General features: G+C 44.0%; 2 protein-coding genes across 2 annotated transcripts; both read right to left on the bottom strand.

Moving 5' to 3' along the window:
• Positions 1-4793: 4793 nt before the first annotated feature.
• LOC123061324 (calumenin) lies at positions 4794-8146 on the bottom strand. The gene is made up of 7 exons (XM_044484383.1): positions 7422-8146; positions 7197-7296; positions 7052-7117; positions 6114-6278; positions 5925-6021; positions 5330-5460; positions 4794-5235 (listed from the first exon to the last, which is right to left on the bottom strand). The coding sequence occupies exons 1-6, from the start codon at positions 8041-8043 to the stop codon at positions 5341-5343; spliced, it is 1170 nt and encodes a 389-aa protein (XP_044340318.1). The 5' UTR covers positions 8044-8146; the 3' UTR covers positions 4794-5235; positions 5330-5340.
• A 278-nt stretch (positions 8147-8424) lies between these two features.
• Positions 8425-15349, bottom strand: LOC123061323 (developmentally-regulated G-protein 2). The gene is made up of 12 exons (XM_044484382.1): positions 15133-15349; positions 14905-15029; positions 12595-12662; positions 12370-12446; positions 11739-11919; positions 11598-11654; positions 10468-10542; positions 9700-9819; positions 9453-9623; positions 9180-9293; positions 8896-9066; positions 8425-8793 (listed from the first exon to the last, which is right to left on the bottom strand). Exons 2-12 carry the CDS (start codon positions 14972-14974, stop codon positions 8698-8700), a joined length of 1200 nt encoding a protein of 399 aa, XP_044340317.1. The 5' UTR covers positions 14975-15029; positions 15133-15349; the 3' UTR covers positions 8425-8697.
• Between the last annotated feature and the right edge of the window lie 1745 nt (positions 15350-17094).

The following is a 17094-nucleotide window of genomic DNA, read 5'->3' as shown; positions in this document are numbered from 1 at the left end:
CGTCATATCGGTGTTATGTTCCCGGATTTTGCGTTCCTTACGCGGTTGGGTAATAATGGGAACCCCTTGACAGTTCGCCTTGAATAAAACTCTTCTAGCAATGCCCAACCTTGGTTTTACCATTTGCCTCACCACCACCTACTTTTCCCTTGGGAGTCGCTCTCTCGAGGGTCATCTTTATTTTAACCCCCCCCCCCCGGGCCAGTGCTCCTCTGAGTGTTGGTCCGAACTGAGCTTCCTGCGGGGCCACCTCGGGGAAACTTGAGGGTTGGTTTTACTCGTAACTAGTCTCATCTAAGTGTGCCCTGAGAACGAGATATGTGCAGCTCCTATCGGGATTTGTCGGCACATTCGGGCGGTATTGCTGGATTTGTTTTACCATTGTTGAAATGTCTTGTAACCGGGATTCCGAGTCTGATCGGGCCTTCCCGCTAGAAGGAATGTCCTTCGTTGACCGTGAGAGCTTGTGATGGGCTAAGTTGGGACTCCCCTGCAGGGATTTGAACTTTCGAAAGCCGTGCCCGCGGTTATGGGCAAATGGGAATTTGTTAACGTCCGGTTGTAGAAAACCTAAAGTTGACCTTAATTAAAATACATCAACCGCGTGTGTAACCGTGATGGTCTCTTTCCGGCGGAGTCCGGGAAGTGAACACGGTGTTGGAGTTATGTTTGACGTAGGTTGTTTTAGGATCACTTCTTGATCATAGTTTCTCGATCGTGCTTTGCCTTTTCTTCTCGCTCTCATTTTCGTATGTTAGTCACCATATATGCTAGTCGCTTGCTGCAGCTCTACCTCATACCTTTACCTTACCCATAAGCTTAAATAGTCTTGATTGCGAGGGTGCGAGATTGCTGAGTCCCCGTGACTCACAGATACTTCCAAAACCAGCTTGCAGGGGCCGATGAGACCGTGCAGATGACGCAACCAAGCTCAGGAGGAGCTCGATGAAGATCTTGTCCTTTGTGTTGTTTCGTTCTAGTTGATCAGTAGTGGAGCCCAGTTGGGGTCGATCGGGGACCTTGTCGCATTTGGGGTTCTTCTTTTATTTTGGTTCCGTAGTCGGACCTTGATTGTATTTGGATGTTGTAATGTTGTATTCATGTATTTGTGTGAAGTGGCGATTGTAAGCCAACTATGTATCTCTTTCCCTTATGTATTACATGGATTGTGTGAAGATTACCTCACTTGCGACATTGCTTTCAATGCGGTTATGCCTCTAAGTCGTGCTTCGACACGTGGGAGATATAGCCGCATCGAGGGCGTCACAGTTTAGTGCTTTAGTTAGGCGCTCAATCTCTTTCTTATCATTGTCATTCGTTTCATCTTGATTAGCATGATCATTAGCAAGTTCATCATAGTTCTCATCACTAGTATTGTCAACAAGTAAATCATCATCACCTAGCAAATCATCCTCATCACTATTGAAATCAACATAGTTGGGGTGTGATACCTTAGGGCCTTTAGCCATGAAGCATCTTCCAATTACTTCATTTGGTGAGTCAAATATGTCGTAGGAGTTGGGGTGACACAAGTGCAAGTCCGGCAACACCTTCATCTTGAGTATATTTCGAGTGGGAGTGATAGCTTCTCTCGAAATAGTTGTCAGAATTAGAACCGGACACCCATTCACCAAGGTGAGCTTGATGTCTTCGTCTTGTGTAGCTCTTTGATGACTTGTCCTTCCTTTTCGAATCCTTGCTTCTACGAGAGGGTATTCATTCATAATGATCATCTCTACTCCTTCTCTCTCTTGGAGATGATTCATCTCTTCTACCTTTCCCTTTTGGTGAATCTTCTTTATTCTTGTAGGGAACCGTACACTCATTGTAGTAGTGTCTGGGTCTTCCACAATTGTAGCAATTACGATCATGACTAGAAAATCTTTTGTCATTGTAGGATCTTGACTTGGAGCTTCTCTCTTTGCTTCTATTCTTGTAGAACTTATTGAAATTCTTCACCATTAAGCTCAATTCTTCATTGGAGACTTGTTTCTCACTTGATGTGTAGGAGCATCACTTGAAGCTTTGTAAGCATCACTTGACTTGTTGTGGAGTTCTTCCTTATCCTTAAATGACATCTCATGAGCAACAATTCTACCAATGACTTCCGGGGCTTGAGATCTTTGTAATTGGGCATCATTTGGATCAAGGTGCACACGGTATCATATTTTTCATTCAAGGCTCTTTGGATCTTCTTGATGATGAATTTGTCAGTCATCTCTTCGTTTCCTAAGCCGGCAATCTCATTTGTGACGAGAGCAAGCCTAGAGTACATCTCAGCGACTCCTTCACCATCCTTCATCTTGAACTTGTCAAGTTGACTTTGAAGCACATCCAATTTGGATTCCTTGACGGACTCGGTACCTTCGTGCATATCAACCAAAGTATCCCAGATTTCCTTTGCGTTCTCAAGGCAGCTAATTTTGTTGAATTGTTCGGGGCACAATCCATTGAAGAATATCGCAAGCTTAAGCATTGTATTGCAACATCTTCATTTCTTCCGCGGATGCTTCACGATCCGGTTCTTTTCCATCCTCGAAGAAATCACCTTGCAAGCCAATACGCACAATAGCCCAAACGGCGGGGTTATGACCAAGAACATGCATTTTCATCTTATGCTTCCAACTAGCAAAATTAGTACTGTGGTAATTTCCCTCGCTAAACGTCATACTCTCCTAGGTTGTGAAACCAAGGCTATGATCACCAAAGCTATAGAAATCAAGGCAAATGGAGACCAAAGCTCTGATACCACTTGTAGGATCGAAAGTAGGTCTAAAGGGGGTGATTAGATTACTTGACCAAATAAAAATATATCATTTTCAATTTTAGTTGCGGGCAGATTTTAGCAACTAATACAAGTCAAGTAATCAACATACACATGCAATTCTAAAAGTGTAGCAGCGGAAAGTAAACATTGCATATGAAGGTGAAGGGAAGGATTTGGAGAGTGCAAACGCAATGATGACACTAAGATTTTTGGCGTGGTTCCGGTAGGTGGTGCTATCGTACATCCACGTTGATGAAGACTTCAACCCACGAAGGCTAACGATTGCGCGAGTCTGAGGAGGGCTCTGCCACGAAGGGTCCACGAAGCAACAACCTTGTTTATTTCACCATGGCCATCGTCCACGAAGGGCTTGCCTCACTCGGGTAGATCTTCACGAAGTATGGATCTTCTTGCCCTTGCAAACTTCTTGGTTGAACTCCACAATCTTGTCGGAGGCTCCCAAGCGACACCTAATCAATCTAGGAGACATCACTCTTCAAAAGGTAATAGATGGTGTGTTGATAATGAACTCCTTGCTCTTGTGTTTCAAATGATAGTCTCCCCAACACTCAACTCTCTCTCACAGATTTGGATATGGTGGAAAAATGATTTGAGTGGAAAGCAACTTGGGGAAGGCTAGAGTTGGAGTTTAGGGTTTTGGCATATTTGGAATGAGAAAGTGGTTGGAGGCTTTGGAGCAATATCACTAAGCATTTGAGCAAGCAAGCCATTAACCAACACCTCATCCTCTTTTAATAGTATTGGTTTTCCTATGGACTTAGTGTAATCTTGGATCACTAAAATAAAAATGAAGAGTTTTGAGTTTTTGCCAATATGTGTCCTTAGCATTTTGAGGGGTCCACATCTCTAGTCCATGTGGTGACATTCATTGAACTTTCTAAAATACTAAACTTAAATGGATATTAGTTCAATGAGCTATATGTTATTATGAATTACCAAAACCACCTGGAGATTAATTGCACTTTCACAGTGTGTTGTCGATGCAATGATGATGATGCCATGATGATGCATAAATAATAACAGACAAATATAATTGTTAGGGTTACTCTGCGTTGTTACTAAGACCTTACCACTATAGGGAGTCCATTTTCTGCCACTATAGGGAGTCCATTTTCTGGTAGGTCCAAGTGAACACTCAACCGATCGGTGCTCTAGGTCCATAAGGGAACATGTAACCCTAGATCTTGTCGTCTCTTCATATGGTGAGGCTGGGGTAGTTTCAGATGACATATCAGCATTGTCTTGGTAGCAACAATACATTTATATAAAGAAACAATACACTCATATTACAACTCCCCTCACACGGAACGAAGTAGTAGGGTTTTAGCTCACCCATGAGGGCTCGAACCTGGGAAGTACTCGTGGGCGATCCCATCTAGAACATTCGGTCGCGCACTCTATCCTACTGAAGCTACTAACGGTTCTCAGTACTATCACTAACCTTCAGTTCAACATGATTAGGTTAAAAAAAAGTAAACATCCGCTTACGTTGGCCCGGTCTAGTGATCCCGGTATGTCGTTCGGTGTCCAAGCTCATTGCCGGCCCGGTCTAGTGACCCCGGTATGTCGTTCGGTGGCCAAGCTCATTGCCTTGGGATTGACCGCGTTCAGACGCTCTACAATTGGGTGGACAACACTGCCATCATCGGGAAGGGTGGGAAAGAGGATGATCTAAAGACAAATTGGAGGTGTGATCTTTTTTTTCTTCCATTACAACCCACGGACATGTTTGCTAGTCCACATAAAATTTCCCTTGCAAAAGTAGGGCAGCGCCTATGAATGAAGTTTGAAATATGTAACAGTACAGCACCTTATACATAGCCATAGAGCATAGCAGGAAACAATTCATGAACATCTCAGGAAGTGCCAAACCTTCCTTCACCTGTCCTATATCATAGAGAAATATTAATAGCATATTTGTGTTGCATTAATAGACACAGCAAGAATTATCATGCTTTTTCCTTGAAACATAGGCAAGACGGATCCCTACTCAACTACGGAGACAGGAGAGCAAACAGCTGATCTCATTTCACAGAACGAAACAGCAGTGTGTATTATCGAACTTGCGTCTGCTCATCACTGCCAAGTGTTAATTTTCTCATTCTTCACCACCAAGGTTCCGTGCGTTTTACAAAACTGAGACGGTGCCAGCTCAGCTTAATCTAAACTAACCTGGACTCCTATCACCAGTAAGATGCCATTTCATTTCACTAAACAATTCAGAGAATCAAAGCAGCACCTGATCCCCCCGTGTCACGCCATACCAACTCTAAGCTGTGTGCTGTCCAGATACAGGCGATGCCAAGGCACGGTAAGGGTACAGAGATAAGATACCGTGGCACGCTGATTCTTTCAAGTATTCACACAGCATTTTGATTAGTAATGATGCATTTGGAATCCTTCCTGCTAGATTGCCTGTCACATTTCATGGTTAGGTTACCTACGATCTGCAAAAAGAAAAGATAAATTTAGTTGCGGTGCCCAGGAAAGCAGTGACAGGCAGGTGAACTGCACGGCTAGGAAACAGATGGGTGCAGTTACCTGCAGATGCCTTAGCGGAACTCTTCATGGAAGTAGTCCTCGTCGTCGCTGAAGTAAACACTACCATAAAATGCATAGGGGTTCTCGATCATCTCTTCCAGTGTTAGCCTTCCATCATGATCTTTGTCTGCCTAATTTTTTTTGGAAAAAGCAAATCAAATCGAGGACAAAAGAGACCCCACACATGTTTGCCCTAAGCTGAGGTACAATTGCCCTTTTGCTTGACCATGTATCAAGTATAAAAGTAAGTTCAAATAGCTGCAGTCAGTTACTAGCCAAATGAGATTGATGACCACCCCTAGTCAAAAACGTCTAGGACAATGGCAAAAAACAAGATATGAGAAAACAAATAGCTGCTTCACCATATAAGTATAAATCCTAAACTAACAAATTAGCATTTCGAAGAACTTCAGTCCCTTCAGCAACATTTTCATTATGCACATAGACATAACGGCAGCATGCTAACGTACCTTGAATTCTTCAACGATTATCTTACGCAACATATACATAATAAACAGAACCTCACACTATTCTAAGGTCTCAATTAATAAGAGAAAATTAAGTAAAAAAGCTCCAGGGGGGATGCGGATCAAACCTCTGAAATAGCATGTGTGGCTTGCTGTCTGGCATAATAGCGTTCTGACAGATGGAGCTTATCAAGAACAGGTTCTAGTTCATGCTCTGAAATGAACCTACATAAGAAAAGTTCAAATGCATAAAAAAAAGTTGGTCATATGAGAAATTTCATCACTGGAAGTCCTAAATCAAAGCTCCAATCATGTACCCGTCATTATCTTTGTCAAGCTTGGAAAACCGCTCGTTTGCAATTGTCATGTTCCCAATATGAGAAATAGCTGCATTCTCGTCATCATAACCATGTATATGGTCATGTAGCCCATGAAAGTATTCTTCGAAGTTTAGCTTTCCATCACCACCTTTATCTCTCTGCCTGGACATGGCATATGGGCAACACAAGGAACTGTGAGTGCTCTCATATAATATAGGTAGATAATGAAATAATGGAAGGAATATTCACCTCCAGAAAAACATTTTGTGATACAAAATTCACAGCATTCCAGACAAAAAAAAATACGTATGCCCATTCAATAGGTTCTTTAGTCTTTTGACCTAGCAAAACACAACGCTCTGGGATGTTACTTGCAACTGCTCAAACTTGATGTGGTTTTAACTTCTTCACAGGGTGACTATTGTAATACGATGAGGTGGTGTGTGCTTATAGGTCTACAACGTAGCTTCTTTTGCACTTAATTTAGAAAGATAGATTTTTGTTGTGACACCTAAAGAGGCACGCAATAGGGATATCTATTTCCAATTATCTCACAAATGACTTAATTGAGTGACAAAAAGTGCATCAGGTCTGACAGACACACACAGGATATCAGGATATTCATGAGGCATGACCATGGTAGAAAATTTTGGGGAGGCCGCTGTTCACCTATCAGTGACTGTGAACCAAGCAACCCCTTCATATTGAACTGTTAGACCATCCAACGAACGATGTAAATTCATGTACTCTATAAAGATTAGCATTGTAAAATTTTGCTGCTTTAATCTGCATTAAGGTACTAGCAGGAAATCAGGACTACTAGCTAAGTACCAAGTACTAGTCGTCTGCAGTAGGTTCAAGTTTAAACCCAAGTCCGCATACTTGTCTGCTTTAATCTGCACGGAAATCAGGATTGCGGAAAAGGAAGAATTTACCTTAATTCTTGTCTGCAGAGCAAGTTGATAATTTTAGGATTCTCCGAATCACTTGGATTAAGAAAGCTGCAGTAAAGAAATACAGAAAGTATTAATATACAATCAAGAACCACATGATCTTTTGTACACTGAAATGAATGCATACTCGTGAAACTCAGTTTTATTGAGGAAACCATCCCCGTTGACGTCCGAAGCATTGAAGTGCTCCTCTTTCCACCACGGGAACCCCAGTGAGTTGCCATCTCCTGCAAATCATTAGCTAGTAAGTTCATTCCGCATTATATTATTCCATGATGATTTTTTTTCTTTTTTTGGCTCGCTGAGTTCATTCAACGTGCAAAGAAGAACAAAATGCGGGGAAGAGTTGTACCATGGGACTGTTGGCGCAGCGCCCGGAAAGTAGTGAAGGAGACGATCCCGTTGCCGTTCTTGTCATAGAGCTCCATCTCCCTGGCGGAGCGATGGAGCTGGTCAGACCTGGCCTGATCGAGGTTCCACCTGATGAGCTCATCGAGGGAGACGAAGCCGTCCTTGGGGCTGAGGTCGATCTTGGGGAAAAGCGCGCGGATGCGGTCGGAGACGTTGAAGCGATCGTCGTCGTTGATGAAGTCCTCTTCCTCCTTGAGGAACTCCTCCCACTCCTTCATGTGGTCGTCCTTCTCGGCGTCGCCATGGAGGATGCGGTAGTGCTCGCGCTCCCACTCCTTGTCCTCCAGCCGCCGCTCCAGCTCGGCGATGGCCGGGTCGAAGGGCGCCGCGTGGCGGTTTCCTCCGGAATCGTGGACAGCGCCGGCCCCGTAGGAAGAAGCGACGGCGGCGGAGTTCTTGGGGTGGAGCTTGAGGCGGCGGTGGGGGCTGCGGCCGTGGGGCTGAAGGCGGGGGGTGTAGGAGGCAAGGAGTATGAACATGAGTAATGAGATAGTGACCACGCAGAGGAAGAGGACCGCGGCCGGAGACTTCCGCCCCGGCGAGGCCGCCGCCGGCGGCGTCATCGCCGGCAAGAGAACGGGAGGCGAGGGGGGGCGAGCGAGCGAGCGGTCGGTCGGTCGGTTTACGGGTCGGAGATTTGGACCCGCTGGCCCATAACGGGTGGCGTGAGCATAACAAATTAGCTCCTTCGTGATGACGTCCAAAGCGCTGGCCGCGCCAATAGCCTCTCGACACGCGTGCTGTGTGAGCACTTGAGCCAGTTTTATCTTGTCCAGTAATTAATGTGTGCAAAAGAGCATTCCAGTGGGCGAATCAGCTGTAGAATCCATTAATTAACGGAAATGTTAAAAATCTATCATCAGATTTTTAACCATGACAAATCTGACATCCAGGACGGCGAATTATGTTGACGCAAGCATGGCAATTTCTTGCGAGAACATAACTTCAAATCAGATTTGTAGTGGAATCCATTAATTAATTAATGTTCCAAACACAGTACGATAACAAGAGGTAGCATCTGTAACTAACTCATTTGCAAAGTTTGCTGGCAAAAACACTCACTGCGTGTACACAAGCCTGCCTCATCTTATACAGCATGAGAGCACATATACTATCTGGATAAAAGCAACATTTGTCATATGATTGTGCGGAGATGCCAGGCTTGATGGTCGCCCAAAATAGCATCCGGCTCAGCTAGTTCCAAATCGGCGATGGGATCATGTCTTTAGAGGAGCTTTCTTCACCCTGTCGGAGATTCGGTCAGGTGCATTGGTGTGCGACTTGAAACGGCCTCGTCCGCCCTCCTCTTTTTCCTGAATCAATCAAAGTTGTTGCACATCCACAGGGAGGGTTAGCATCTTGTAATGTTTTCAAGGATGTGATTATTGAGCTATAAGAAAGAAAGAATAACCGACCTTCTTCTTTACTATCTGGACCACATCCTCGTCTTCAAGACCATGGCCAAGACCACAATGCTGTGGATAGTGCCGAGCACTCGTTCCCCACACGAGCACATATTTCACATCCTTGAGTAAGCTCCTGTGGATGTGATTGCAGAAGTCTTCAACTGTGCAACCACCCCTATCCTGATTCATTCATGCCAACACAACCATCAGACCCATTTCAGTGCAAGCATGCATGGCGTGTGTGTGTGTGTGTGTGTGTGTGAGAGAGAGAGAGAGAGAGAGAGCAAACATACACTAGAAAGAACCACTGGATCTCCGAAATCAGGCTGCTGACCCTGCGGCTTTGTATACACTCTCACCAGACCCATTTCCTCCCACATTCTTGCTAATAGCCTGTCCAAGTTCAACTGCAAACAAGGACGACTAGTTTCACTTTTTTTAACAAACAAAAATGTGAAACAAACAACTTACTGTAACATCTACACTAGCAAACACCAACTTTAATTATGCTGGACACCAATTTTTTAACTTTTGACACCCCACAAATAATCAAGGAGGAAACATACCTGCAAATTGCAGCTGATAACAAGTGAATTTGGTTGCCGAGCAAGATTATCCACATCATCAATACCCACAACATCAATCTTGTTATATACATAAACACACTTGATGTACTTCCGATTTCCTTCAATCACATCAATCAGATCATCCACAGTAGAATCCTCACGGAATAATACCTACAAGTAAATTAAAGTAATGAGTTAAAATTGAAAACGTGCACACATAACGCCACTAACACACACCGGCATGCACCTCTGCATTATGAATTTTGTACTCATGCAGTATCTGATAGCAGAGCTTCTCATCAATATGGGTTAAAGGTGCTGTGCTGTTGAAAGAAATCCCACCAGTCTTCTTCCTCTTGAAGTATATCTATTTGTCCACACAAAAAAGTGATTCATCAACCAAGAAAAACATGTATAAATAGCAAATGCATATATCAACTTCCTCATAATCAACAGAATGTAACTAATAGAAACCAGCAATTTAGGACAACACCATAAGACATGTAGTACGACTAACTCATAGAGCTGGTTGGATGAGTCACATAGTTCAGGTCAGCACTTGTCCGTTACAAACCCTAAAAGTAGCACAAACTTCATCAATTGTGATGGATGCTCGGTTCTTCACAAAAAGGTGATTTAGAACATCAATAACTCTCCATACTATGCTAACCGTTTTTTAGCCCATTCTCCCTTCACCTCCACAGTCCAACCAAAATTATTATGACTGCTGTACATAATTAATAATAAAATACACGCACTGTCATGTGGTATGTGTTGGCCCGATGAACTTTGTGCATTCTTTGAACATTGTACTTGGCAATACTTTCCCAGCACACACACAAAAAAAAGGAGCTGATTCAGTTTTAGATTGGCACAATTACACATCCAGGCAGATAGTCAGATGTATGTGGACATCGACTTGAGCCATACAGTATGTCTTCTATATAGTTGTCTTATGTCCATTTGGGTTTGTCCTAGTTCGCAGTTCACACCAAGTGACTAAAGAAATGTATACCTGAGGAGGCCTTTTGTTCAGACGGAGGCCAACAGCTTCCAGTTCTCTAGTTAATATTTGGCGATGCCCTTCACTCTGAAAATAAAATTAGAGCATGAATCCAATAAGCAATTAGAACTCGGGTAATGCCCGGTCATGTGCAATCATCATGTATAAGAAGGGGAAGATTGCATGTAAATAATTCTTCTTATTTTATATCATTTTTTAAATAACATACACACAAAAACCCTTCATCTCCATTAAGATCTCGAGAAGTTTCAAGCAGCCATACCATTAACTTAAAGAATAAATATGGCATACATTTATCTCTTCAACAGTTTAGCAATATCTCAGCAGATTTGAGAACACGTATCCCAACTACCATACAACATTAGGTGAAAAAGGATAGTATTAATATTAACCAGCCAGGTCCTCTGCGTCTCTTTAACATTATTATAACGGAAATTGCGTTAGAACTTTCTAAATTATCGCCACCTTCTCACCTGCTCCCCGCAACTTGTTTTCTTCCTTAGGTCTCCCTACTTGCCGGTTGTCTCTGTTCCTCACATGGCCATTTCAGTTAGTCTAATGGTGAAAAGGAGCCATGTGAGGAACAGAGTAAAGTTAAGGGAGCAAAGTAAGAAAATGACGAATGTAGAGAGCTCCAGTGTAATTTCTCTTAAGACGCCGCTCATTTTTCTCTTACTTTCCAAGCCATCCCTTTTTTAAACTGCTTTCTTTATTTTGTCTCCAATTTTTCCTTCTGATCATCTGACTTCAATTTTTGCAGCCTAAAACTTTCCCCATGAACAAGATAACTTTATAACATGGTGTTGAAGGGATCAGATGAGAACGTTCATACTTGAAGCATTCTACCATGAAAGAGGTGACATTCCGGCTGCTCTTGTGAACGAGATCCAAGTTATGGGGGCCAGAATAGCCTATTCTGTCGTTAAAACAGGAAGCACGCTACCCAAAAGAACCTACAGTCCAGGACATGTTTCCGTTGCTTTACAGTTCCCCCTTGTCTCTAATCATAAAGTATTGATTATGCTTAAAAAAATCATATCTTCTGAAAATTGAGCAAACAGGGATGTCCAAGCAATGAAGCAAAGCTTGTGACTTGAGTGGGGTAAAGATGCACTACTTACTTTTGAGGCGTCAAGAACCATAAGCACGAGATCTGATGACTTGGCGACAGCGATAACCTGAAAACAGCAACAACGATGTAAAATCAAAGTAATATCGCCAAGTGAATTATCCTTATAATTAAACCAACAGTATTTATTTACCTGCCTACCACGCCCCTTGCCTTCAGAGGCGCCTTCAATGATACCGGGAAGATCAAGAAGCTGGATTTTGGTGTCATTGTAATGGATAATACCAGGAATGCAAGTGAGGGTTGTGAACTCATATGATGCAGCTTCAGAATGTGTCCCGGTTAGCATAGTTAAAAGAGTTGACTTTCCAACACTGCAATATGAAACTCGTGTGAGTCATAATGACATTATATACCTAAGTGGATAACTAGATCGAGCCTTGTATGCATAGCAATACAAACAGGAAACTTTTAGCTTAAGTTAGTAACCATGTAGAAAAGGGCAGGAGATTAATATTGGGTAAAAGAAAGTAGGTATAAGTTATAGCATTTTTTTCCAAGAGAAAAAGGTAGAGGCACAAGTATGAGTAGGGTCATCAGATGATTCAGATATCACATCTCCATTTTATGCAACCTGATGGTTGAATTAGATTGACAGAGAGACATGGGTCAAGAATACAAGTAAGCACAGCACATGATACATCTGGAAGACAGAACATTCTTCCTATTATAGAAGAGCACAAGAATTAACAATCTAGTGCTACAAACCAAAACGCTTGAGAACCCACAAAACAGTACTCAGTTTGTAGGCATAAGAAAGAGACCTGGGAAACCCTATAAGCGCAACACGACCATGCCCGAACTTTGTGACCTCAAAACCATCTCCTCCAGCACTGGCACCCTGTATCAACAACATGAGACGGCTGCTGTTACTAGAAATCTTTGATGTTAAAGGGAGTGAAAGAATTTAGTATGGATTGACTAAGAAAAAACAAAACAATAGTTATGTATGATCGTCTAAATTGTGCAGCGCCATAAATTAGAAGTACCTTTGGAGGCTCTAGTAACTGTGTCCTCAGTTTTGCAATTTTTGCCTTCAGTTGTCCAAGATGATATTCTGTGTGACAATAAAAACTTAAGTTAGTCTCTAGAACCGGAAAACAGCCTTTAGTATATCACGTAGCATACCACAATGACCCGTTACAAAATAAGGATAAACCACAAATACTCGTTGCTAGAAAATTAATTATCATTGTTTTTCAGGCGTCACTTAGGTGACAGGGCGCCCTCCGACAGCATGGCGCCAGCTCGCCTTTGGTAGCTTTGAAAGGCGTCCACCTTAGAGCTTTGAGGTGTCTGGACGTATCTTAGGCACACAAGGCGCAACCTTGGGCCAAATCAGACGCCATAGTCAGAGCAGGCAGCGGGTAACTGAGCTGTCCAGAGGGAACAAGGACTGGCGCGCAAGTAAGGTGAGAAGGAGGGGAAAGAGGGAAACAAATCAGTCTACCCAAATGCCTGCAGAGAAAGAGCTCTCTCCTCTCTGGCGGCGGCTGCAGAGTGGAGAACCACCGTCTACAGCTCAGCTCTGCGCCAGCTTCCTCCTCTCCGGTCTCGGCTCCCCCTCAAGCGCAGCCTTCTGGCTATCGTCCTCTCTCTCTTCCCCACCCTCGTCTACTTCTTCCGCCTCATCTGGTCTTCCTTCCATCCCGTCCCAGTTCTCTGTTTCTCCAAACGATTGAGAGGATGACTTCCTCTGGCACAGATCTGCCAGTTTCCTCTCCGGTTTCTACTCTTCATCCTCTGGCGCAGGCGCGGAGCACTCCCCCAGCAGCAGCAAGGTATGGCTCATTTCCCCTCCTTTCTCTTCTCCCCGCCCTCCGTTGTTTCCATCCCCTCCAGGTGCTCTCTTTCTGTGTGTGCCTGGCCGCATGTCTGCTCTTTTTCTCCTCCACCTCTTCTTCTTCTTCTCATCTACATCTGCTTCTTCTCCTCCACATCTTTGACGGCCCTTCCTTAGTGTCGCTGCAGTAGCCAAGTGTCCCTGCTCTGATGGATCAAGCGCCTGCCACCTGGTAATGCGTATGATCTGTCTAATGATCCTAGGAGAAAAGCTAAATCCAACAACCCAAAATGGAAATATGTGTTCTGGCCAGCTTTAGAGAGGAAAATTTTACTCCAGTGTACGTAGTCCATGCTGGAGTGAGAAGGCTGAAGCAGCACCTTTCTGGGGGTTTCAGTGATGTGGATAAGTGTCAAGGCACCCGTGAAAATTAGTAAAGAGATGCACTACTTCTTAAACACAAGAAAATTTAAAGCTATGTAACAATGTATAGATGAGGGGGGTGAAGCTCAAGTTCAGAAGCATCATTCCCTCATATAAACAAGATGATTTGGGGCCTGTACTTTGCATATAGCCATCATGTTATGAAACTTGTGGTGCATTTATGTTAATGCTAGTTGTTGAATCTCCTAATTCGCTGTCATATATTATATATTTATGTGCCTAACGCATCGCCTCGCCTTATGCTTTAAGCGTGCAAAAGGTGAGTCCGTGCTACAGTGCCTTGCCTCGCCTTACCGCCTTAAAAACATTGTTAATTGTCAAGAAAAACTTGAGGTTACAGACTGAAAGGCACAAATTGTGCATACATATAAATGCACATACAGTTCCTTGCTAATTTGTTTTTCTCTACAATTTTTCTGGCTGTTATCTGACCAGCAGTCTTGGCGAAATATTTTTGAGAATTAGAGGTTTTTCTCTGCAACAAATTCCCTAACATATTGTGCATATGTATTTTGCAGAATACATACCTGTTTGTAACAGTACGCAAAGTGTTCATACCAAAATGCATAAAGATGGATAGACATGAAACAATTGGTTGATTTGAACTAAAAAGAACATAAGGACGGAAAAGGATTGTTCTTGATCCAGTAATCATGAATTACATAGATGTGCAGGCCCCTGTGGGAAAACCATTTGTCTGGAAATTTTAGAATTATCATAAATCCACCAGTGGATGCACAATTAGTATACAGACTGTCCGATTTACTTATACGTCTAGGACAATGAACGGCCATGTGATCACAGATTATAGCTATAGAACAAAATGTCTGTCTAAATTTTCTAACAGAGGTACGAAAACATAGAAAGCATGAGCAAAGTAGAAAGTGATAATCCAAGAAAGGCCGAAACCACAATATGTCCATTTCACTTCCACCAGAATCCCCTCCCCAGCTTATATTTCATCACTAGATAAAGTGGCACAGTAGAGTACAGCAGAAAAGAACAAAGAGTAGGCAGCGATGAGCAATAATCCCACGGTAGTAATTTCAAGGGGCAATGAAGGCAACACAACCTGTTGCTTTGTTCTTCTGCGTCCGGGCCATCTCGGCCTCAATCTCCTTGATCCTCTCGAGGATACCCATCTTTCACCTTGTGAGGTACGCACCTTTCTCCCCACGAAGACAGACTCAGATCGATCTTACATGAGAAGAAGAAAGATCTGTTGGATTCGATTGCTCGCAGCGAGGAAAAGACGAGGGGCAAGACGGAGAAGAGTATAAACAAGCTAGGGCTTCCTCACCAGCCGTAGGAATCACGGCGGGGCGGATCTCGACTCCACTCCCAGTGCAGTGGAGGGGCTTCGAGGTGTGCTCCGGTGCGAAAAGGGGGCGCAGGAGGGGTTTCGGCGGCGCTGGGGCTTTTTTGGGCCGGAAGAGGTGAAGGAGAGCACGGTGAGGTGAGAAGAAGAAGGGTGGTTCAAGGGCGGCAGGGATCACGTTTCGTCACCCCGTGGTCGATTGGATGGCCTTGATTGATTTGATCCTACACGCCTATTTCTCCGATTTTGCGTTTTGAGGTTTGCGTGCAGCTTAAAAAAAACTATTATGCATTGTTATATTTTTTGCGAAAAAAGCATCTGAATCTTTTATAGAAATTTAAAATCAGTCGGCTGTCTTGCCGTCCAATATGGAGGTCGGACCATCCAATATAGATTGATCCAGTTCGTCCTCCTGTCCCTACCCCACGCAGCATCCCCTTTCAAAGATCGACCACGTTTTCACCACGGTGGATTGGGAGGAGCTTCATCCATCATGTTTCCTCTCGGCTTTGGGCTCCGCTGTTTCGGACCATTGCCCCCGTATGCTGTATGCTGGACCTGCACGCTGATTTCAGGATGGGCAAAGAGGTTCCGTTTTGAGGCGTTTTGGCCAAAGGCATATGGATTCCGCACCGTCGTGGAGGCTGCTTGGGCTTCGGTGTCTTCTGTGGGAAACCCCTTCGTGGTCCTCGATAACAAGTTGAATGCAACAACAAAGTCGCTGCAAAGGTGGAGCGACAAGTGGATAGGACATGTCAAGATGCAAATCGCTCTAGCCCTGAAACTTATTCTTCGTCTTGATGCACCGATGGAAACAAGGCAACTCTCGGAGCAGGAGTTTGGGCTGAGGAAGATCCTAAAGCGGAAGCTGTTGGGTTTATGTTCGCTTGAGAGATCCATTGTGTGCCATCGATCTAGAATAACCTGGCTTCGAGATGGAGACGCCGACTCCCAGTTCTTCAAGCAGCACGCCAGCCACGGGAGGCGTTGCAACGCCATCATGGGTCTGCAATGCAACGACCAGTACCTCACGGGCCAAGATGAAATCGTTGAGGCGGTGGATGGCTACTTCCAGGGAATTCTCGGATCGGCGTCACAACGCATAGGGAGCATCAACTTGGATCTTCTTGGCCTCCCACGACTGGACCTCATGTAACACCCTCGATGCGGCTATATCTCCCACGTGTCGAAGAACGACTTAGAGGCATAACCGCATTGAAAGCAATGTCGTAAGTGAGGTAATATTCACACAACCCATGTAATACATAAGGGAAAGAGATACATAGTTGGCTTACACTCGCCACTTCACACAATACATGAATAAAACATTACATCATCCAGATACAATCAAGGCCCGACTACGGAACCAAAATAAAAAAAGACTACCCCAAATGCTACACAGATCCCCGATCGTCCCAACTGGGCTCCACTACTGATCGACTGAAACGAAACAACACAAAGGACAAGATCTTCATCGAGCTCCTCCTTGAGCTCGGTTGCGTCACCTGCACGGTATCATCGGCACCTGCAAACTGGTTTTGAAAACGGGGACTCAGCAATCTCATGCCCTCGCGATCAAGACTATTTAAACTTATAGGTAGGGTAAAAGGTATTAGGTGGAGCTGCAGCAACCGACTATCATGTTTGGTGGCTAACATACGCAAATGAGAGCGAGAAGAGAAGGCAAAGGCACGGGTGAACAACTATGATCAAGAAGTGATCCTAGAACAACCTACGTCAAACATAACTCCAACACCGTGTTCACTTCCCGGACTCCGCCGAGAAGAGACCATCACGGTTACACGCGCGGTTGATGCATTTAAATTAAGATAAACTTCAGGTTTTCTACAACCGGATATTAACAAATTCTCATCTGCCCATAACCGCGGCCACAGCTTTCGAAAGTTCAAATCCCTGCAGGGGTGTCCCAACTTAGCCCATCAC

Source organism: Triticum aestivum, chromosome 3A, assembly GCF_018294505.1.
Source record: "Triticum aestivum cultivar Chinese Spring chromosome 3A, IWGSC CS RefSeq v2.1, whole genome shotgun sequence".
In the NCBI taxonomy this organism is placed as follows: domain Eukaryota; kingdom Viridiplantae; phylum Streptophyta; class Magnoliopsida; order Poales; family Poaceae; genus Triticum; species Triticum aestivum.
The sequence above is the reverse complement of the archived record's forward strand: the minus strand, read 5'-3'. Positions and strand labels throughout refer to the sequence as shown.

Excerpts from the sequence above, each read along its gene's own strand:
- LOC123061324 (XM_044484383.1), bottom strand. The coding sequence starts at position 8,043 with ATGACGCCGCCGGCGGCGGCCTCGCCGGGGCGGAAGTCTCCGGCCGCG. Across the intron at positions 7,297-7,421 it reads GCTGCGCCAACAGTCCCATG|GAGATGGCAACTCACTGGGG; the intron begins GTACAACTCTTC and ends AATGATTTGCAG. Across the intron at positions 6,279-7,051 it reads CTCTGCAGACAAGAATTAAG|GCAGAGAGATAAAGGTGGTG; the intron begins GTAAATTCTTCC and ends TGCCATGTCCAG.
- LOC123061323 (XM_044484382.1), bottom strand. The coding sequence starts at position 14,974 with ATGGGTATCCTCGAGAGGATCAAGGAGATTGAGGCCGAGATGGCCCGG. Across the intron at positions 9,294-9,452 it reads TTATCAGCTGCAATTTGCAG|TTGAACTTGGACAGGCTATT; the intron begins GTATGTTTCCTC and ends CCTTGTTTGCAG. Across the intron at positions 8,794-8,895 it reads TCCAGATAGTAAAGAAGAAG|GAAAAAGAGGAGGGCGGACG; the intron begins GTCGGTTATTCT and ends TGATTGATTCAG.